Genomic DNA, 25,914 nt, shown 5'->3' on the forward strand with positions numbered 1-25,914 from the left:
TCTTGATTAGCATTGCTTATATGCGTGTTTTTAGGTATTTAGTTATATCGTTTTTCTATTTTATCACTGTAACTTGTTTTTTACCACTTTGTATCACTACTTTCTCTGTATGTTAAACTTCTATGTATTCAAATCGGCCTTATCATAATGAACTGAATTTGTTGATTGTGGTTTATCTTTAAGTATTATAAAATCTTTTACCTATAAGTCTTCGCTATGGTGGACTTGTTTCCATAGCGTATTTACATACGTCTTCGTTAACTCATTTGCCTCAGTGTAAGTAAATTAATTTTTACGAATAACATGCATTTAACTGCTAATATTTATTATTTTATGATTACACGGCGATATGGATAGTCAATTTAGGTACAACATGGTTCCGTTTATTCGATCTCATAATCAAGTAATATTCTATACGATGATGAATGATTTAGTTTACAATTTAAAGTTGTGTACATAAATAACAGTGTTCATTGAAATGTATTATGCATCACAAGAAAAAGTCCCAATAATTGTAATAAGGCTGTTACTTTTGTACAATATTTAATATTATTAATAAAACAAACGCGAACGCATAAACAAAATCGACAATTCGATATAGCAACATTAATTATTGTAACATATCTTTTTCAACGGTACTACCAAGTAGGTGCGTTCACAATAGTAAAGTTTTATTTATACTAACGAGGTCTCGAGGACTCGACATCGATGTGTAATATTATTAACTCAATGTGTCCCTGAGTGTGGATGTTCTTACGGGTTTAAACCTAAGAGAGGTATAACTAAACCTGTAATTCTCTGAATTTAATTATAAAATAACAGTATAGAGGGTAACTATTTAATTTAGAAAAATGACAAGGTAGTTAGTATCTACAGTTGACATTTTGTACACTACATACACTACAGTCATATAATTTATTATATAAATTTAATTAACTGTACAATGCATAATGCTTTGCGAGCCTTTAACAATATATTAAAAATTGTAAAGTAAAAAATTTTTTCAATATCATTTTTATGTTGTAATTTATAGTTGAATACAATTCAATAATAGTGCTCTTTCAAATATTGTTGAAATGGCGAATTATATATATATATATAATATATGTGTTCTTTATAACGTACCTAATTGATATTATTTTATTTTAATTTATATAAATATAATTGAATAATATGTAGGTCACAAGACAACTTGAACGATATCGTTGTCGACCCAAGTCTGATAGTCTTTCCGCTACCCGATTAAAAATGCCTTTTATAAACGCCCACTCACGCGTGACTATTAGTGATTTAGTGTAAATTGGTAGAATATTTTGTCAGTATCATTTTTCACAAATATATTTTCAAGGTAACGAAATATTATTCTCATTTGAATGTGTAATAATAAATCATTATAATATATACGTCAAAAAACGAAATTACATCAGACTGTTTATGAATATGCACTCTTTGTGTTTAGATTATTCGACAAGTTTTTTACACGTACACGTACAGTCTCAAATCACCGGGTATGGTATTTTAATGCACTGCGGACATCTAACTGATTGTCAGTTTTTTATTTTTCCTTGGCCAGTATAGCATTCATGTTTCTTACCCCCCGTGCACTTTCCATAGTTTTTCTCTCCCGGTATTTTTTTCCTGCGAATTAACATGAAATTCTATAGGTGTAATTATTGATGATAAAATAATGTTGAAATTATTAGGACCATTGATATTCATAATAATTACGTAACTTTTTCATAGAAGATTTTTATAGATAAAATTAATAAACACATTCAAAATATGGAATAAACATAAGTCAGTTAAAAAATCAATCTTTTTATCTTAAACCTAACTTATAACGTTATCACATAAATATTATATTAAGAAAATGTTTTAAACAATGTACAGTATACATACAATTTCATTAATTATATTACTTCTATTTAATTATTAGGACACAATTTATTTTTATTCTATCATACGATATTATATCCACTCATAGAACTTAAAATAAATAACATATTTTTATTTCATAAGCAAGAATATAAATATAATAATGAAAATAAGTACAAATATGAATCAAAAAATATCTAAGAATAATACATAATTTACTTGCTTATAGTAAAATTCATAGTATATATAAAAGTTAAAATTTTCTCAAATAATATGTTTTTTATTGTTTTATGATAATATAATTAACAGCTGTAGTCATCATTGGAATTATACGGAATTGGGTAGACATTTTTACTCCTACAAATGTTTTTTAAATAAAAATAACTATTTAAAGTTTTTTTAAATATTTTGTTCCAATATGATTTACTTTACTATTTTTATTCACAATTTGGCTAAATAAATGTATATTTACATATACATTTATGAATATCTGTTCCTTTGAAATCAACATGTATTCAAATAATATAATATACTACATTAAATGAACGTTAGCTAGAACATTTATATAAATTATGTTGTAATGAATAATAATTAAACTATTGGAAGTGTTGATCGACATGAATGTATTTATCCACAAATAGAAAAAAAAATACAAAAATATTAAAACCTTTATAAATAAAATAAAAATCGATTGATTTATATTTTGATTTTCTTTCGGTGTGTATGGAAATGTTGGCACTTACGCTTTTTAATATCGAGAAGACATTCGTGTTTATAAGTTTAAATATAAAAAGGTTACCAAATTTTTCTCCTTTTTGCTATTTATTTTATGATTGTTGAATTCTGATTTAGAAAGTCACAATATTAGATTAATTATATGAATTTAAGTAACTTACAAACCTTTTTTTTTCCAAATTTAGGTGGATTATGTTTATTTACCAGTTACCCACTAATTTGAATAACCAAAATGCACGTATTATAAAAAGGTACACATTCTAAAAAAAATTAAATATTTATATTAACTATAATACATTTTTAAATACTAGTTTACCCACTCACTCAATTACTCATAATCAATAACCAAACATCTAAATCGGTTTTCCTATGGTGGATTTAAAGAATTTATTATATAAGAGGTAGCAGTTATACATGCCTACTAATTTTCCGTTGCTCTAAGTTGAATACTTCAAATGATTTTTTGAAAACAATAATTTGTTTATTTAATTAATCAAGTTAGTTCTCTGTGTACAAAAGTGTGAAGCATGTAGATGCTGTGTACTCTATGGTTCTCATACTTCTGAATAATAAGCTGTGTTGAGGGATGCAATATGTGTTGTTTTTTCCTCTTCTCTAAAAATCGAGGTTTATAAATTTGCCATGACCCCACTGTTACGTTCTTGGCAAATTGTTGTTGTCCACTAGTGCCGTCATAGTCTTTGTGACGTGCATAATAATTTATTATTATATATGTAGATAGGTCAAAGCCGGTTTAAACAACTTGTTATAATAAATGTTATTCGTGATAAAATATTTAGCAAGACCTCGAGTGTTCAAATACTACTTATGCTTATTATTAAACATATTTTCGCGTTCTGAGATTTATAATTTCATTATAGTAATTTTAAAGACCTAAAAATATGTGTTCAGCGTTGATGTAACTTTAAATTTGTATTAACTATTCTTTCTTCTTACGAATTTAAATATTAATTAATTATATTCAGGTATTGGCAGTGATTATCAAATATTATATTATATTTTAGTATAATTAAATATTTTGTTAATTTACGGTGAAATATTGTATAGTGACGTTAATTTGATATAACATATGTATACAAAAATTACTTGTTAATAATAAAAATATATTTATCTAGATATTAGCTCTGCATTAACTATGAAGATGACGTTTTCCTGGGTGATATATTCATTTTTAATTTTCGGTAAGTTATGTCTATATTAACAATATAATAATACTAAAAAAGAATATTGAGTTTTTATATGCTGTTAATATGTGGCAAGTTTAATTTTGTAGATTTAAATAATTAATGATAATAATAACAGGGTTAATCTTACAATCAATCATAGGTAAATTTAATAATTATTTACTTGAAAATAAAAACATTAAACTGTCTCAACAAAACTGAACGTATTTACAGTCGTGACCAAAATACCAAACGCTAATAATTAATAACACCTAGCGTTATTATTTTATTAACGAAATAAGTAATTTTAACAACAGTAATTTTAAACCAAACTACAATTATTGGGAATTCGTTTAGAAAATGTATATTTTACTATAAATATCTTAAACACTTTTTTTGGGGGAGGTTGGGAGTCATCAAAACCTATGATTTTTCCAGATTACTCAACACCCGTATTAACCAGTATTAACCCAAATAATAACGGTTTTGAAAACCCAAATGTCTGTTTAAATTTTTTATTCCGGTGTTTGAATACCCTAATACATCCAGCATCTGAAACCCGAAACTCGAATAAATGATTCGAACTTGGAAGAAACTCAAGTTCTAATTATTGATATTTTACTCTTTTCAATTACCTTATGAATAATAATTAATTATTTAAATTGTATTCTATATTCTGTGTCGTTTTACTGAAATAAGTATTTATAATAATGCAATATTGTATTTAGACTATAATATAAGTATAAAGTAGCTTGTAAGATAAGTGAATCAACAATTTATGTTTTCCAAAATGTTTTTAGCACTACTTACTATTATTAACTTAAGTGATAAAACCACACTTCTTGTAAACAAGCGAATACACGAAAGACAATATTGTTTTGTAGACTACAAAACGAAAATTGTTGATTATTTTGTTGTATAATAATATTAATCCAATAAACATTATTTATGTATTTAATATTCAAGAATTTATTATTTCAGGAACTGGAATTTTGTGTGACCATAAACTTGAAAGACGACAAGCTGGACCATCTTGCTCACTGTAAGCAACTGTTGTGTAAATCAACTACATTATATTGTAAATTACGAAAATATGGGTAGTTGGGTTCCTATAACTTTATAGATATTACAAGTTACGTCATATAATTTGGTACTACAATCATGACTTAAAAATTCTATCTAGGTTTTTTAATACTTAACCTATAGTATTTATTACAATGAATTTACTTATTATTAAGTATTCGTCATACTTATCGAATATTGTTAATATATAAATTAAAGATTCTATTAATATTCGATTATCACAAAAATTAACTGCTTATGTAATGTGCTGCCACCTCGTAAACAAAATTTAAATGTCTAATAAATTGTGGTTTATAATTGTAGTCCTAAACAATATTATATACATTTTAGAACCACCAAGGATACTTTTAGTTGTTCTGATGGACAGTGTATTGTATGGTCGTCAGTTTGTGACGGACGAGAAGATTGCTCAGATGGTTCAGACGAAAACATAGAACTGTGTAATCGATATGAGTATGGAATGAACAAAACGATAGGTATATAAACATATTTTCGTGACAATTAATATTACATTATAATTAAATTGTGTTCCATACAAATTTATTTTATATTGAAGTCTATATAATCTGTAAATTTAATTAAAATTTTTAATCTTTTAAACTATTACAACATTTCAATATTTTTATTTATACTATAAAAAATAAGATTTAGAATGAACAGGTCTGGGGATTTACAATTTCGTAAAATTGTCTCTTTTAGTAGCATGAATACGGTATCCGTTGAACCGTTGGGCAATATAATTATTATTATAATATTATCTACATATTTTTTTGAATAAAAATGTATTTAAATATAATTTTCAAGCATAATGCTAATAAAAATGCAAATATATTCGATTTATTTTCTTTCTTTAGATAGTTATATTAATTGTTTCATTTGTAGTATTTTTTTATCTATTATCTATAACAGTATTTATTCAAATAATCTTACTTGAAAATTATTCGAATAATTTTTTTATTCAAATACCTAATCATATTTAAAATGTTTTTTCTTAATTTATTTAAATTATTTAGTTATGTATTTTATACTATTTTATATTATATTTATATTATTATTATTAATACGGTAGTCAGTAAATTAAATAAATATTATTAACTTACAGAGGTCGAAGCAGAACTAGTTATAGCACGAGTGCTCAATTCTAAATTTTGTGTAGCAATATTTTTAATCAGATTAGCGGCTTTGGCTGCTTCTATATTTCCACAATCTGTTACATGGTGATGTGATATTCCTTTAAGTATTTCATCACTGTTGGAGTGAACACGGCCTTTACATTTCATATTTTTATACTGATCACATTTCCATAAAGACTTTTGTCCAGTTCCAATTTTTTCAAAATACACGTATAACCGTTATAAATTAATTTATTTTTGCCTTATTCACTTTTTACAAATTCAAGTCAATAACGGCTGTATAAGGTTATCGAAGTTATTGCCGCGCCAGTTCAATGATCTCGTGTGTATATCATTTAATGGTGCCTCTCATAGTATACATATATTATATTATTATATCTGTTGACCTCATTGTAAATTGGATGATTATTTCCATATTTAAAAATAAAACAATAAAAATACTTAAATATTCTAAATAAATAAACATAAAATTGGGTAATATACCTAGGGTAATAAAATAATTAGACAACTAAAAAAGTTAGTTTGGCGATCAATTCACTAGAGATCAATAGTTCGCAACCGATTCACCGCGATCCCAAGAACACATATGTTAGAACCATTGCGCATAATTTCTCTACATCGCATTTAAAAAAAAATACGATCACGTACACGGATGAAGGTATAGTTATCAAATTAATATAATATACTATATAGTGTTCTGTATAATAAACAATACGATTAGTTATATTTTAAAATAAACGGTTAAAAAAAATATGCATACTTGTTTATATATAACTGTAATATTGAATAAGCGCTCGCTAACTACTTGGTAGAACTGATTCCGCGTATAATTTCAAAAGATCGTTTGATTTGAAGCAGCCAACGTGCGTACTACCAAAATGCGCGCTAGTAGGGTAAATATCGGTGACTCCTACTTCCGTTTACATCGCAGTCTCTGCGACCACCTGGAAATTTGGCCTGGTGGGTGATCCACCAGTTGTCCCAGTGTCAGTCGTATTTCCGGCATGTCACAGTGTCGTGTCACAAATCAGCCAGTCAGAGACCGAAATTCCCTTTTTTGCAAGTAACCACGGTGTTAATGGCGTAACATGGCATATCAATGATAATATATTATACGAACGGTAATATGGTTCGGAGGAAAACTCAGGACCAGAGGAGTCAAGGCAAGGCATGGAATTTAAGTCCGCAATCAAACTTATATAATATGCGGGTTGGCTTCGTGAGCGTGTGTGGTTTTCGCTGTAGAATACTTCTGATACCGTATTCGGTGGACTGTTGGCTTGTTCAAGAAGTTTCTGTAGTAAGTAGTTATTGGTCAACTAGGCGATCGTGGTCTGCAATCAATGGACGGTCAAACGTCGGTCGATCTTTCCAATGGGATTCGGTAGTCACTTATACGCTCGTTGACTAGCTCCAAAAGATGGTGCATAGTTTTAATCCAACAGTTTCTAAACTCGAGAGAAATAATATTTATTATACATTTAAATACTTTTATTGTTGGTGAATGGTATTAAATTAATATTATAAAATAAAAATAAAAATACGTATTATAAGGTAGATTTGTTATAATCGTTTGATGTATATTTTTAAATCTTCAAAATTATGTTTTATCGTAAAGATATTTACTTGAAAAACTATTATCATCTAAAATGTAATATGTGATTATATATTAGAATGCGGAAGATTAAATATCAATGGAAACCAGGATAATAACGCACTTAATGGGATAACACCTTGGAATGTTGGTATATATAGAGAAAATTTTAATAGTTCCAATCATGATTTTATATGCGGAGGAACAATTATAGGTCCAAAATTCATCGTTACAGGTAATATCGATGCAAAATTTATTTAAAAATAAAATAAAATAATTTTAAATATATTTTCAGTTGCTAAATGTCTTTATGTATCAAGTAATCTCAATGTTAAAAGATTAGAAGTATATAACTCCTTTTACAAAGTTTCGATTGGAAAATACGTTAAAAATCTCACACAAGCTGATAATAAATTTATTCAAATAATTGATGTAAGTTATTGATTTTATGATCGTTGTGAAATATTGTTAAAACATTTTATAGGTGAAAATTATTTATTTAAACGACGATTTTCATATATTTGATGATTTATTTTACAATGATATTGCTGTTGTTGTGTTATCGGACAGAATTACTTTTAGTAATTTTGTGACACCTGTTTGTATCGATTGGTATGATAAATACAATGTATTGAATGGAGCTCAAGGCAAGGTTGGTTTAAAGTATTATTTAAATATTGAAACTATTATAAATCAAAATAAGTTTTTTTATACAATCAATATTGACCATTGTTAATTACTATTCAATGCTAAATTCGATGATTTCTAATATTAAAAACTTTAATTTAAAATTTTGACTTTATTTGTCAAATTGTATTTAACTAATTACACTGAATACCAACACTTACGAAAAATTATTTAATATTATACTTTATCATAGTTAATGCAAATGTTATATATTTAACAGATTGTTCCTTATTGGACACAAAAGAAAAGCTCAAGAATTTGCTTATTAAATTCATCTTTAACATTTATCGACAATGATTCTTGTCGAAACACATATGGATTAAAACATATGACTGATGATAAATTTTGTGGCAGTTCTTCTATGGGTAATAAAAATTTTATTGTCAATAGTTAAAATAAAATCTTCATGTTTCTTAATAAACTTATCCTAAATTTATTATACGATAAATTAAATTTAAAAACAATTCGTTAATTCTAAATTGTGTGCTATAAGTTAATCTAAATTTAAGAAAATAATAAGTTATCGCACCGATGTACAGTAAGATTGAACTTTGTCATTGTGTGTGAATTGGCTTTGTAACATATCTTATGTGTATGAGTTTGATGATAAATCATTTCATACAAAAAACAATTTTGATAAAAAATGGTCTATCGCGTCTGCAAAATATATTTAAATTGCTATTAAAATTATATCTTTTACTATAAGTTATAGCCAATAAGTATGATAGGTAATATCTGGAATAACAAGGACACACGGCTGAATTATTTGGTGTTTTTTTTTTAAATAGTGAAGACACTGTACTTAATGTAACCTCATGTACTATATATATAAAGTGTGTAAACATACATTTCAATATATTATGTAAATATCATTATCCTTATAAGATTATTCATAAATATTATAATTTCAATGAAAATATTTAAAATATTTCTTAGCATTAGGTTATATTTTTTATCAAGTAATACAACAATTATATAATCTAAATATATATCTTGTTTAATATTTGTGTTTTTTATAGTATACAATTATGTTATTAAATGTTTTAATTTTAGTTTATTAACAAAACTGTCTATACCAAAAAAGTTATAATTTAGATTTTAAAAATTAACATTATTTTTGAGGGAGAAGCAAATTAATGTACCCTTAGGACATACAATTGTTAAAATACAGCTCTGTTCATTGGACTATTTTTTTATGTGTATCATTACTTACAACAAAATTTTGCAGGTATTTGATTAATTTTTAGCTTATGAATACGATATATTTTGTTTCAGAAAAAAGAAAAGATTTGATGTATTTTGGCACAGGCATCACATTTTTACACTCTAATAACTCTCATTTTTTAACCGGAGTAGCAACAAACAATAATAAAGTCAATAATAATACGATCGTATACTTGTACAGATATTAAGTATCACTATTAATTGGATTCGTAAAATGTATACCAAATATTTAGACCATGTTCGTATATCACGTTCTACCTACTTATACAATATAACTATATGATATTGTAATATTTTTATTTATTTTTGGTTCAAAAATAAAATATTTTTGAATGAATAAAAATTTGTTCAATCCAATTGTTAACATTTGTGGTTTTATAGGATATACCATATTGTCTGTTACCAGCCATTGAAGGAATTATATATTCTTATGAAGGATCAGATAACATTTTAGCTCCTGGAACATTAGTTAATAAGTATCGTACCGTTATTGAGAACTGTGATGTTGGATATTATAAAGCTTACCCAAGAAGTTTTAGAGTTTGTCAGGGAAACGGTAAATGGACCTTGACTTCCGAGAAATTGTGTTTTAGTAAGTAATGTACTGTAATTCTTATGTTATAAATATCATATATTTAAATAATTTATATCCATATGTTTGGTTATATTTCATTATAATGATTAATACTTTTAGAAAGATGTCCGCCTCTATTATCAGAGAGTTTAGATATTAAATGTACTTTAAACGGTAACTATGCTAATTGTTCAAATCCATCGACACCCGAAACAATAGCTGTACCATCGTGTAAGCCAACCCATACATTACCAAATGGAAAAGAAGAGACTCCAATTGAATTAATTTGTCAGTCTAATGGAATGTGGAATAAACAACTATATAAATGCAATTCAAGTAACTACATGCACCTAATTTATATACAAATATTAAACTAAGCTATAACTGTAAACTGTAAATTTCATTTTTCATTTTTTATATTTTAAAATTTAAGATGGACATCAACTCGTAAGAGAATGTATATTTTATTAGGATAGCCATGTGATACGAATGTATAAACTTATGCTTTCTATAAAGTATTCAAATATATTATTTTAGATTGTGGAAGAGTATATACTAATGGCAAAATTTCGATGTCCAACGGCAAAACAGCTGTCGTTGGAACAGCACCTTGGAACGTTGGGATATATCGATTAAATAAAGATACTTCCAAATATGACTTGATATGCGGAGGATCAATAATTGCTCCAAATCTAGTAGTTTCTGGTAAAAACTAAGGAATTAAAAATGGAATGAATTTTAATTAAATACAATTTTTAGCTGCTCATTGTTTTTGGTACCAAGAGATATTATCTAATAAAATATCAATAAACGACGATTCATATAAAGTTGCTGTTGGAAAATATGATAAAAATTTCACAGTAGTTGACAATGAATTTACTCGAATAATGAATGTATGTTTTCAATTTGAAAGTATTATCTTATGATATCCGTATTACATTTAATAACAATTTTTATAGATTGAAATTATTTACTTAAATGAACATTTTTCTGGAGCTCGTGGCTATTTTGCCAATGATATAGCTGTTATTGTGTTATCGAATAGAGTTGCTTTTAGTAATGTTGTTGCACCTATTTGTGTCGATTGGACTGGTAAATACAATATATTGAATGGAGTTGAAGGAAAGGTAAATTTTATGTTTGATAATTATTTAAAAAATATACAATTTTTGTAAATATTTAGAAATTGTGAAAGTAACGAGTTGTTATAGGTAAAGTTTCCTCCTCCATTAGTTTCTTCACAATTTAGTTCTGAGAACTTGAATATTTGTAAAAGATGAATAATAATTAATTATTTATAAATTGTGCTTAAAAATCTAACAAAATTTAATGGTGTTCATTATTAAATTTTGGTCGACTTGAGTACTTGAACAGAAATACTAATAATTATTATTTAAATTTCAAAATCGTAGTCGAATTTAATTTAATTTATAGTATTCCTATATAGTAGTCTTATAATCGATTTGTTAAGCTACTAAACTTTATTTTAATTGCATATACGAATTTTAAACATTCGCACATCATACATACAAAAATAAGATTAATATAATTTATTATAAAATTATAGAACAATAACAATTATAACATAATTTTATATTATTAATTAATTTTATACTTTTTTAGATTGTTGGCTGGGGAAATACAGAAATGGGTACAGCAAGTTCATTTTTATTAGAAACTTATTTACCATACCTCGACCAGAATTCTTGTCGAGATACTTATACGAATGGATTTGATATATTTGTAACTCTTGATAAGTTTTGTGCTGGATCTACGTTGGGTAATATAATATTTAATTATCAGTACCATGAAATCATTGTGCTTTTCTTTCAACTGAATTCCTTACTTATAGGTATGCTTGTATTATACACTAAATGTTAAATCTGTATACCTATTTAAAAAAAAAAGATTTTTTAAAGTTATTTAGTCAAAATAATCACATGTACGAATTGATATAAATATATTACCTCACTTTTTATACTTGATTCAATAGGTATTTATCATGAGCAATTCGATACTTGACATTACTTTAGTAAATTATTAAAGTACTATAACTCTATGCCAGTTACGTTGGCTACATATTATTTTAATATTTCTACCAATTCTTTAATTTTGTAATCACTGTTATAAATGTACTTATTGCAATTCATTTTTTTACATTTATTGAATATTGTCTATTTAGCTTTAATATTTTGCAAATCGTTAATGATTAACAAATCATATTATTTGTGGGATTGTATTTTATTACGTCTATACTCTAAAGCTTATAATCTATATATCATAAAGACTTGTTTGTATTGTGAGTGTAACCAAGTAAGTGTAACTCCAGAACTGAGTTATTTTGACTATTAAAAAGTCCATTGAAGGCTTAGATAATTAATACATAAGTTCACATAAAAAAATTTAAATTTTACAAATTATACAACACTATAATTTGTAAAATGTCTTGTACATTTTTTTGGGAAGTTAATTAATGGAGTGATTTATCAAAGATTATTGTTGACTTTAATATATAATTAAAATTCAAAATATAGTCTTCAAAAAAGAGTCATGGATAAATTTCATTGAGTTATCAGCAACAGTTATGTTTTTTATTATTTGCATTAAATGGTTATGTTATGTAATGTATTATTGTTTTACTATCATGTTTCAAATCATCTCTACCATATTTTGGAAGGTATATATGCTATATCACATACTCTTATAATGTTCTGCTTTTACATAATTATTGTCAGTTATAAAAAATATAAATATAAATTACATCAACTACTCAATGACATTCAAATGCTTAATTTATGTCTTATAATTAATAAAATATTTTTAGTTTCAGGACAATACTTGGATGAAGGAGATAGCGGTTCGGGTTTATCATTTTTACACTCAAAGTCTTATTATTTAACCGGTGTATTGAGTCTTATAGAATCATCCTCCAATAACTCAATTGCCCTTTTTACGGATATTAAACACCATATTCTATGGATTCGTCGACTGTATAACAGACTTAGCTAAGTACAATAAGAGTTGGATGTCACATACAGATAATTCCTTAAGCTATATATTTATACTAAATAAATTCCTTGTAGCAAAACGCTCTGCCGACAATCATTATACATTTTTTTTAAATATATGAATGCGTTGTTTTTTTATCAAATTATATTTTCATATGATATCTCATTATATAATTACTTTCATTTTTTATTCATACATTTTAATTGTAAGATTGAAACTAAGAAACACACATTTTTTTACAAATTTTTGGTTTATATTAGGATTGTTATTAAAATAAACGTAAAAACGTATATATATATATTTGTGAGATTTCCTGTAAATATGTATGCTTATACATTTGTGTAAATATGATAATTATACAAAGGGGAATACAAGAAAATGTAATTATTATATTAGTTATCATCAATGGTTATTAAATGTTTATAGAAAAGTCGTATAACGCGTTCAAAAAAATAAAAATTTATCTCTAATAATTAACGACATATGTTTTTGCTTTATTTTTTATAATTTCTAAAATAAATCTTATCGTAATACAATTATTCATATTTGATTGTACAATAATTAATTATTATAACATATACGATCGAGAACGAAATTGCATCAGACTATTTATGAATATATACTGATTTCGTTTAGATTATTCAAGTTTTCTGTATGAACGCGTACGTCTTCGATAACCGGATATGATTATATACATATATATTTTAGCTATATCTTCCCTGAAAACTAAAGTACAATAGTACAAACAATTGACAGGTTCTTATCTAAACCGAATTAATATTTTATCGAAGGTATTAAGTAAATTGGTAAAATATTAAATAATATTTTTATTTGTATTTTTTTTTTACTAATTTATAACTTCATACTTGTGTATGTGAGAGATCGCAATTCTCAACAGCGTATAAATCAAAACATAAGATTTTATCCGATTGATGAAACAAATAACGGAGTGTTGTAAGAACATTATTTATAAACACTTTTTAAATCTACAATTTAGATTTCATAAAATTGTATGCCTAATGCATTATATTTTGAATTAAATTGGAAGAATCCTGAAACTACCCCGTTTATCAATAAACCTTTTACGGCACCTAAATGAGGTTATAAGTCATCACCGAATTAAACCCACATAACTTTCGTATGGTAATAAAAAAATTGAGAGAGTAAGAAATCAAAAATATTTAACTTTCCTTAACCTTATTACTATATAAGAGCCACCTAACCTAAGATATCTATGTTAATTTAAAAATTGTATCGATAACTATTAATATATTGAGAGTAATAATTTTTGAAAGTGATACAATACTGTGAAAAATACTAGATGTTTTATCACATTTATTTCATATTTTTGTAAACCCGTATTAAAAACTTATTTTTAGTAAAAATATTTTACCTTCTAGAAATGTATTGCTTATATTATTACCTTTGTCTGTTACCACCGGCTAGCCGGTTTGCGAAATAGCACACGACTGCCCGCACTTCTCTTACTGTACGTTGTCGCCTTAGGATTGACGTGCATCAAAATATTATGTCTGTTTTAAATCGGCGTTTTTTTTAATATATTATATATTCTTATTATTGATAATATCGAACTGACATTTATAATTATATTTTATTTGTTGCACCAAAAGGTGCCGAGTACTCAACGACTCTGGGAATTTGAAAATGCTGAGAAGTTGAATTTATCCTTGTACAAGGTCATAAATTTACCACGGCTTTGTTGTTGTGAATTCAGCGAAGTTTTTGTCGATTGGTGCCGTTAGTGGTAGTCTGCACAACGTGCATTCCAGCTGACTAGTTGAGTCTTACTATATTTAATATATTGTAGACGGGATGAAGCCGGTTTATAAAAATTATTCAATTGTATGTTATTCGTGATACAATACCTTGAATGTTTCAGTACTAATGCTTATTATAAAATATGTTTTTGAGTGCCGAGGTTCGTCGTAATTTCATTACACTATCAGCATCAATTACGTATTAAGATCATAATATAGCAATTTAAAAGACCTAATAGTATGTTTTCAGTGTTTTTGTAACGTTGTATTCGTTTTATCGGCTCTTAAATACTATTATCACATAAAATTAATTAATTTTCTCCAGGTATTATCAGTGTTCATTATATTTTGTTCGTTAATTTACGGTAAAATTTGGATAAGTAAATCTAAATTAAATGTATTTAATTTGTTATAACTAATATACATAAATTGATTGTTGACATTAAACCTGTAGTTATCTTGATTTTAGTTCTGAATTGACTATGACGGTGATACATTTCTGGTTGATATATTCATGTCTAATTTTAGGTAAGTGATGTCAATATTAACAATATAATAGCGATAAAAAATAATATCGTGTTATGATGATGTTTTATGATATTAAACATTAAAATCTACTATTAAATTACATATTTATAATAACTATGAGTTCTGATTACCAAATATTACTTGAATAAGTATAGTTTCATGTAATTATAATGAGCTGTCGTTAACACCGATTATTTTGATGAACACGAATACATGAAATACACACACACACACACACACACACACACGTTTTAATGTATAAGCATTTTATCTACTCCGTCGTTTTCAATATCGTGAACGCATCGCAATATCACCTCTAAAGAATCCAATACGTTTATATAATTATTTGTGTACATAATCATTAGGTATACGAGCGATTTAAAAAGTAGTTTACCTCCTTCTATTTAACGAAAAACACATTTATTCTTTATAATAAATATTTTTTTTATAAATACTCACAGTGAGTTAAATTGTTTAGGTTACGCGTGTATTAATTATCAAAATCAGAATTATTTTTGCTTACCTAGAGTAAACTATAAAAACAATTTATAAATTTACCTCACTCACTAAAATATTTATTATCAGATACTACATATCACCGTCGTTTGTCCTTTAATCGATCATAAGAAATTATATTACTAGTTATAGTTATATGATATTATAGCGTGCTTATTTTTCGTCGATCTAAATCAGCATCATACAATAAAGTTTGTTTATTTAATTAATTTATCAAGTTAGTTTTGTATAATGTATAAAAGTTCTGAGGCATGTAAATGCAGAGTACTCGACGACTCTGGTATGTTTTAATCTACTGTGCTGAGTTACTTATGTATGGCGTCTTCGTCCTTCTTATCGTAGACCTGTGGTCATAAATTTGCCACATCTTCACTTATGCCAAATAACTAGTTAAGGAATTTCTTTTATTAGTCATGAATATACGCAACGCACAATGTATGCATTTTATGAGCATGTAGTATTATGTATAAAAACAGATTTGCGGGGCGATACAATAAATAAATACAAAATAAATATTTTGTTGTTTTTTAAAAACTTTTTATTGAGTACGTTGTTTTTTTTTATAATAAATAATAATGAAAACATCAAAATTGTACAACATAATTTGTTTAATAGTCATAAGTGAAATTAGAAAAAAAATATAAGTTCACCAATAAAATATAAATGTATTATTAAAAAAGAAACTCGAATTTTTAGTAAATATATGTTATTTATTTAACACAATTGTTTATTATTATCTTGTAAACGTATAACTAATCAAAAAAATAATTGCATTTAGTGTCGTCTATTGACCTTTGTATGTAAGGTGGTTATTTGCCACTAAATATGATTTTAATAGAAATCTTATATTGAGTGATTGTTAATATGGAACTTGTGACTATTTTTCATTTTCCTATTTACAAAGAAAATAAATTTCGATTATGTAGGTCCTACGTAAGTGCTAATATACTTTTTTCACAAAAATAATTTTTATTTATTTATGGCTTTAAAGGTGCATTATTAATGATTTTATAAGTAAGATGTATACATATGTATGCATATGCATATGTATTATGCACTCAAATCAACTTTCAAATTAAAAATTCTAAAAAAAAAAATAATCACATTTAAATTTTAATTAATAAATACTTACCAAAGAAACTTCAATACTATATTCTAATATTGTACTATTTTCAGTAACTTTTTGTGTATATATGAATTAATTATTCAAATAGTACTGTATATTTTAGAGTTGTATGCAATTTTGTTTTTATGATAATGCATAGTATAATGTGATATTGTATAAAGTAAAAAATATATGTGAGAAGTATTATATAATATTAATGCTGATTATTTGTATACATAATAATATTAATCCAATAAACATTATTATTGCATTTAATTTTCAAACATTTAATTTATTATAGTTTATTATTTCAGGAACTGGAATTTTGTGTGACCATAAACTTGAAAGACGACAAGCTAGTACAAGATGCTCAAAGTAAGTTATTTATTGTTGTACAAATTAACACCATTTTTTCTAAATTTCGAAAAGGAGGTTGTCCCTATAGCTCTGAGGTCCATAATAAGCCTCGTTGTTCAATATATCCACTACATACATCATTAGGTATACTTAATATTAAATCTCATCACGTTTTTCATTTAGTGATTATAAAGAACTAACATCCATTATATTTTCTTTTTTATTGTATGAAAAAAAATGTTGCTTATTAAATCATCAACATTTTGTTCACCGAGTATTTTCAAAGATACAAGAAATATACAAATGTATAATAATTGCACATATTATTTATGTTACATTGGACCAACTTAGTTGGTTTAGTTTAGAGTTATTTATTAAAATGATTACGGAAAAATATAAAAAGTTATAAATAAACTGATAAAGTTATTGAAGCCCAATGTAGCCGTATACGGAATAATACCCTGTAGTTAGTGCTCGCCCGTCACTGATCGCCTTACCGTATATTTTATAATTATACCGTTTTTATTTTCGTTTTTTTTTTTTTTGTTATTTTATTTAAAAAAAACATTATTTGCTTATGAAATATGCTGTTCCATATGCAAACTTAAACTATAAAATAAATTGTATATTGTAATTGAAGACCTAAATAATATTAAACAAATTACAGGACTTCCAAAAATACTTTTAGTTGTTCTGATGGACAGTGTATTATATGGTCGTCAGTTTGTGACGGACGTAAAGATTGCTCAGATGGTTCAGATGAAAACAAAGAATTGTGTAATCGATACGAGTACGGAAAGAGTAATATAGGTATATAAAAATATTTTTATGCTAATTAATATTATATTATAATTAAGATGTATTCCGTAATATTCTATATTTTATATTTTTTGAACATAAAAGTCTATAATTTGTATATTTAATTTTAATTTTTAAATTTCTTTACTATTATAAAATTTCAATAATTTTGTTTATACTATAAAAATTAAGCTTAAGAATGAACAATATATTCCGGGAAGTTACAATTGCGTAAGTTTGTCTCTTTTAGTAGCACGAATGCATATGTTAGAACCATTCTGTATGATTTTCCTACATTTCCTTAAAAACATAACTATTAAATACAAAAACGAGTGTATAGTTACTAAATTAATATAATATACTATTTATATTTGTACTTATAACATAGTAAATTAACTAATCGTAAATTAAGTAAAAATGTAAAAAGTGTGTGTTTCTATAAATTGTAATACCTATTCAATCAGGTATACCAGAGATTATAAAAATATCTTCTACAAGACTTAATTACTGTGTATTTTATATCGAAAAATATGTTTATCAAATAATATGGATTCTCCCATGACTACGAGCATTTTAACGACATGACCGTAACTCAAATATATTACCTAAAATTGGCGTAATCTATCATAATATCAACTATAAGTTGTGACCACAACTAGTACGCAACAAAAATTAATATACTTATAAGATTAGATTAGGTATAGTATAATCTTTTGATATACATTTTTAAACCTTCGACATACCTTTAATATGTTAAAATTTTAACTTATAAATGTTTTATACATTTATTAATTATTATCAACTAAAATATAACCAAATATTATATTAGAATGCGGTAGAGTTTATACCACTAGCAACTCAGTATCGAGCACCAATGATATGAAAACACTTTTTCGAAGAGCACCGTGGACTGTTGGAATATATGTGAAATATAGATGGACTTCCTATTATATTTATGTATGTGCAGGATCAATAATTGGTCCAAAACAAATCGTATCTGGTAAAATCTTTGCGCAATGTATGTAGTAAGAAATTAAATTAATTCAATAACATTTTAAGTTGGTTCATGTCTTTGGGAATCATCCTATTTGCCTTCCAAAATATCAATAAAGGACATGTTCAAAGTTGCTATTGGAAAAAACTTGAAAAGTTTCCATACAAATTTCGAAACAGTTGACAATGAATTCACTCAAATAATGGATGTAAGTTATTAATTTTATATTAGTTTGAAAAATTGTTAAAACTTTTTTACAGGTTGAAACTGTTTACGCACATGAAAAATTACATGATGAAAATAAACAACTTATTTATGATATAGCTGTTGTTGTGTTATCAAAAAAAATTACTTTTAGTGATTATGTGACACCTGTTTGTATTGATTGGAGTGGTAAATACACTATAAGGAATGAATCTAAAGGACAAGTTGGTTTAAAGTATTATTAATTAAATATTAAAATTGTGATGTAATTCCAATTAGTTGTGTAATTTATCGTTATTAGCCCTTGTAAATTTCAATGTTAAGCTAAAATCGATAATTATTAATATTAAAAACTGTATCCAATCGTATTTTCTTTACCTAATAATTGACGCCCAGTGCCAACACGTATAAATAAGTAGTTAATATTATACTTTATTATTATAAATGCAAATTGTATATACTTCAACAGATTATTACTTGGAAGTTTGGGGAAGAATCATCTTTATCAGAAACATCCTTATCATATATTGACAGTAAATCTTGTGAAAATAAATATGAACCAAAAAAAATGGTTTATCCTATGGCTAATGATACGTTTTGTGGCATGTCTGAAATAGGTATTTAATATTTAATTGTCAATAGTTGCATTGAAATCTTTATTTTTTTAATTGACATTCCCTAAGTTTATTATACATTATTTATTTAAGATTAAATACTTTTAAAATGGTTACCACACTGTAAATGACCATCGTAAGTTAGGAAATAACTTATCACATTTTTTATTGTTCGTAAATCAATGGTAATAATAAAATAATAAATAGTTATTCATAGATGGTATTATTAAATAATTTATGTATATCTCTTAGAATATATTTAATCAAATTTTACTACTTTATTTAAATTAGTAAATATTGATTAATATGTATACAAATATAATTTGCACAGCTCTTAAAAATTAATATCGATGATAAAAGCTAAACTTAATATTAAAAAAAAAATGCAATGATTCACTTTTTTGTGGATTATTATTTCAGACATTAGTTATACTTATATTTTATTATACAAATACTTCAAGGATTCTCTCAATAGACACCATAATGAATCAATAAGAATTAAAAAAATACTCCAATTATAGTAAGACCAATAAGTAACAGTATTTTTAAATTTTACAAAATTAATCCGGAGAAAACATATATACAGATACTCAAAAAGCCAAGCGGGAGATGGTAAATTGGAATTACACAAAATTTATATTTTTAAATATAAATTAGAACTTTCTTTTTCTCATAATACAACACAATATAAATTTAATACAATTCGTCAAAGTGCTAAGGAATTATGCAATGCTTATACGAAGAACATACTATAGGAATTGAGGTAGTCCAGCTAGGGCATACTAAGAGTAAACAAGTGAAACAATTTTTGAAGAAATTATCACTCTGTTTTCATATATTCAACCTGGGTAAAAGTTAAAAATATAACCAGATTAATATTGTTGATAAAATTAAGACAAAAATTATGCAATAATAAAAAAAAAGTAGTACTAAATTATATACTTTTTCAGTATGCGTTAATTATGTAGCATAACATTTTTTCATTAAAAATTTAAATTTATTAGCAAAATTGTCTAAACCAAAATAGTAACAAATTAGATTTTAATACATTTTTTATGAGGGGAGAAGCAGAGGCAATAACATGTTGCCTTAGGGCATAATATTGTTAAGATAAAGCTGTGTTCATTGATTAATTGTGTAATGTATGGGTACCATTACTTACAACAAATGCCAGTAAACATAAATTAAATGAGTATCTTATAAAAAAACTGTTTTTTTTTTTTAGGACAAATCGTTAATTTATATTATTTCGGCTCAGGATTAACCTTTGCACACTCAAACAATTCTCATTTTTTAACTGGAGCAGGACTTTACATTGAAGAAACAGAAATTGAAAATAGAACAGTCGTACATTTTACAGATATTATATACCATATTAATTGGATTCGTAACATATATATTAAATATTTAGACCATGTACGTATATCAAGTTCTAGCTACTTATACATTATAAATATATAATTTTTATATTTATGTCTAATTTTGATTCAAAAAAAAAAAATATTTTTTATTAATTAATGTTATCTCATTCCAATTATCAAATATCATGGTTTTTATAGGATATACCTTTTTGCATTTTACCAGCCGTTGAAGGAGTTATATATTCTTATGAAGGTTCAAATGAAATTTTAGCTCATGGAACATTAATTAATCAGCATAATACCGTAATTGAGAATTGTGGTGTTGGATATTATAAAGCTTACCCCAGAGGTTTAAGAGTATGTCAGGGAAATGGAAAATGGTCTTCGACTATCGAGAAATTGTGTATTAGTAAGTTATGTATTGCAATTTGTATACTTTAATTATCACTTATTTAAATATTTTTTGTCCGTATGTTTGGTAATGTTTGATTATAATTTTTTATGCTTTTAGAAATGTGTCCGCCTCTTTTATCCGATAGTTTAGATATTAAATGTACTCTTAATGGTAAGTTTACAAATTGTTCAAATCCTTCGACTCCCGAAACAATAGCCGTGCCATCGTGTAAACCAACCCATACATTACCAAATGGACAAGAAGAGACTCCAATTGAATTGATTTGTCAGTCTGATGGAATGTGGGATAATCAGCTATATAAATGCAATCCACGTAATTATGATTATATCACGAGACAAATGTTTTTAATTAATATAATTTATTTTACTAAGCTATATCTTTATACGAATTCCATTTTTTATTTTATAATTTTAAATTTGAAGATAGATAATTAATCGCACTATTCAATAAACGTATTTATCATTATAATCTATAAAATATTTAAATATTAATTTAGATTGTGGCAGAGTATATACTAATGGGAAGATATTGATCGCCAATGGTAAGAAAGCACAATTTGGAACAGCACCTTGGAACGTTGGGATATATCGATTAAATAAAGTGAATTCAAATTATGATTTGATATGTGGTGGATCAATAATTTCTCCAAATTTAGTCGTTACTGGTAAAAAACCGAATTGTGTATTTGCATAGGAACGAATATTAATTAAATATATCTTTTAGCGGCTCATTGTTTTTGGTACAAAGGAATATTATCAAAAAAAATATCAATAAACGATGATTCATATAAAGTTGCCGTTGGAAAATATGATAGAAATTTCACAGTAGTTGACAATGACTTTACACGAATAATGAATGTAAGTTTCATTGATCTAAAAGTAGACATTTATAATAGTATTAAAATATAAATTTAACCAATTTTATAGGTGGACGTTATTTATTTACATGATCTTTTCACTGGAAATCAAGATTACTATGCTTATGATATAGCTGTAATGGTGTTATCGAACATAGTTTCTTTTAGTAATGTTGTTGCGCCTATTTGCATCGATTGGACTGGTAAATACAATGTGTCAAACGGAGTTGAAGGAAAGGTAAATTTCGTGTTCTTTAATGATAGATTATAATATACGATATTTGAAAATATAATAAAACTTTAAAAGTGTTAGGATATGTTATGAATAAATTTATAAATGGGTTTATCCTCTGAAATTTACTAATTTTGAAAAACGAATAATTATCAAGTAATCGGGTATTTTGCTTAACAATTTATTTTTCTTCCTTATACTTTAAAAATAATTATATAAATTCTAATTGTCAATTCGTATGTAAAGCAAAGACCATTAAATACTTTGCTTTATGATTTTTAATGTTGATAATTGGCAAGAAAATATTTGAAAAATAATCTCTACATAGAAATCTTAAACCACTTTAAACCGTATTTTATTTGCATATCAAATCGGATATTAAAATTTTAAGTATTCACTCCTACGAAATCGAGTTTGATATAATTAATTATAAAATAATATAACAATAATAATATTAATAATATGAAATTAAGAAATCTTTTTCATACTTTTACAGATTGTTGGTTGGGGAAATACGGAAAAGGGTACATTAAGTCCCGTTTTATTAGAGACTTCTTTACCATACCTTGACCATGATTCTTGTCGAGCTATGTATACCAAAGGATTTCATATATTTGTTACTCTCGATAAGTTTTGTGCTGGATCTGCGTCGGGTAATAAAATATTTAATTATCACTACAATGAAATCATTTTATTTTTGATTTGCACACTTACTTTACATAATTAGTTGTATTAAACATTGAAATGTTTAGGTGTATTCACATTTTAAATATTAATAATTTAAAGTATATTTATTGTCAGTGTTGTTCTTATATAACAATGTAGATAATATATTTAGATGAAGAAATTTTCTATATTAGATGGCAGTTAAATACCAATTATGTAATTTATCTAGATATGAAAAAAAAATAAAATTGTCTTATCTAGATAAGGTATTTAGATAATTTTATCTATCTAAATTTAGCCATAGTACAACATTGTTTATTGTAAATAATTACATTTTTGCGTTAAATATAAAGGTATTTATACTTTTCGATTTGTGATGTCTTATTTGTGAATTTTAAAAATTACCCATTTTTTTAAGAATATAAGAATTTGGATTATGTTATGTCTATTAGTAACAAGAAGAAACTAAAAAAACTCATACAATTCTTTGGCATACGTCACTTTTAAAAAATTCTTAAAAATAAATAAGTAATAATGTTGAGGAGGATGAGGAGATGTGGAGACTTGGTTAAATGAGAGATTCATAAAGATTATTGCTGATCTTAATATACAATTTGTATTTTAAATATTGTATAAAATTGAGTTATGGTAGAATATTATTGATTTATCAGTTAAATATTTGTTTTCACAATTTTCCTTGAATGTTTATGTTGTACAATATATTATAATTTAACAATCATATTTCAAATCATTTTTACTATATACCTATATGTACTACATCACATAATTTTTTAATGTGGTGCTTGTACATTATTAGGTATAATCAATGTAAATCTGCATTATATCAATTACTCAATAACACTCAAACTGATTAATTTATGACTTATATTACATAAACGTATCTTTAGTTCCAGGACAAGACATGGGCGAGGGAGATAGCGGTTCAGGGTTAACATTTTTGCAATCAAAGTCTTATTATTTAACCGGTGTTTTGAGTCTTAAGCAACCATCCTCAAATAACTCAATCGCACTTTTTACAGATTTTAAGCACCATATTCAGTGGATTCGTCGTCTGTATCAAAAACATAGCTAAGTCCAATTAGACTATGGTAATAACATAAAAGTTATTTTTATTAATTATATTAATAACTGATTTTGTTGTGTACTGCATTGACGACGAACATAATATTTTTTTTTTAATTTATTAAGGCGTACATTTTTGGGAAATATTGTTTTTACATATCTTATTATACAATAACATTAATTTTTGAATTATAAATTTAATGTATAAGATGTATAACACATTTTTTTTCACAAAATTTTGTTTTATATTAAGATTGATTTGAAAAGAAACAGAACAAACATGTACACATTTGTGAATCATTGTGTAATTGTCTGTAAATATTTATGTTCATAAATTTATACAAATTTGTTATTGATAAGATAAGGTTATAAGAATATATTATTATAATATTTATTAGCAGTTGTTACAAAATATTTAAAGACAACATTTTTTTCTGGTTAATGTGTTTCAGATAATATAAAAATATATCTACAATTATTATCATAAAGTATATACGTTTTTTTGTTGTACTTTTTGAACTCGTTTTTTTTATTTTTATAAACTCTGACTCTTATTAAAAAAACCAACGGTATAAAATCTCTATTATTTCAGGAGATATCGTAATGGGTAAATCCTCACAGCTCATTGGATACTCTGTATAGCTTAAAATCAATTTTTTTCCGTAAATAAAAATAAAGATATGATAATCACAAACAGTTCAATAGTATAAATGACAAAATCTAAAAAAGAAACCAAAATATCCTTGCTTACAGTAAAATTAATTATATTTATAAACGTTTTAAAAATAGATTGGTTTATATAAAATAATTGTTTTTGTGAGATATTCTGTACTGATTGACCTTCCCTTAACTTTTATTCGGGATACGGTTCAATTATTTCTTGATTGGCATTGCTTATATGCGTGATTTTAGGCATTTAGTTATATCGTTTTTCTTTTTTATCACTATAACTTGTTCTTTACCACTTTGTATCACTACTTTCTCTGTATGTTAAATTTCTATGTATTCAAATCAGCCTTATCATAATGAACTAAATTTGTTGTTTGTGGTTTATCTTTAAGTATTATTAAATCTTTTACCTATAAGTCTTCGCTATGTTCTTTTGTACCTTACTGTTGTTTTGAATTTGAATTTATTTATAATTAACTTCACTCTAGTCATTCTATGTGGATTTCGCACTTTTTATTTTACATCTAATACATCGTTTTTATAGGTTCTAAATTATATTACATTTTTTTTAATTATGTGTCCTAATAATCGAGTTTTAAAAGTTCACATTGATCTGGTTTTGTCTTTAAATAATTATGAT

At 25.5% G+C, this 25,914-nt stretch overlaps 1 protein-coding gene across 1 annotated transcript; it reads left to right on the forward strand.

The window, feature by feature from the left end:
- Nucleotides 1-3,441: 3,441 nt before the first annotated feature.
- LOC113552646 lies at nt 3,442-24,637 on the forward strand. Its single transcript, XM_026955492.1, is given in 33 exon segments — nt 3,442-3,596; nt 3,747-3,812; nt 4,776-4,836; nt 5,208-5,353; nt 7,684-7,839; nt 7,900-8,036; nt 8,089-8,256; nt 8,512-8,656; nt 9,567-9,700; nt 9,922-9,949; nt 9,952-10,107; nt 10,210-10,425; nt 10,627-10,794; nt 10,849-10,982; nt 11,049-11,216; nt 11,713-11,869; nt 12,914-13,093; nt 15,193-15,241; nt 15,346-15,404; nt 17,340-17,400; nt 18,050-18,192; nt 19,010-19,180; nt 19,240-19,382; nt 19,435-19,602; nt 19,848-19,995; nt 21,218-21,408; nt 21,552-21,762; nt 21,865-22,080; nt 22,265-22,432; nt 22,492-22,625; nt 22,695-22,862; nt 23,353-23,509; nt 24,431-24,637. Coding segments are annotated over 32 exon segments (4,572 nt in total). The 5' UTR covers nt 3,442-3,596; nt 3,747-3,766; the 3' UTR covers nt 24,616-24,637.
- The last annotated feature ends 1,277 nt before the right edge of the window (nt 24,638-25,914 follow it).

Source organism: Rhopalosiphum maidis, chromosome 2 (genome assembly GCF_003676215.2).
Source record: "Rhopalosiphum maidis isolate BTI-1 chromosome 2, ASM367621v3, whole genome shotgun sequence".
Lineage (NCBI taxonomy): Eukaryota > Metazoa > Arthropoda > Insecta > Hemiptera > Aphididae > Rhopalosiphum > Rhopalosiphum maidis.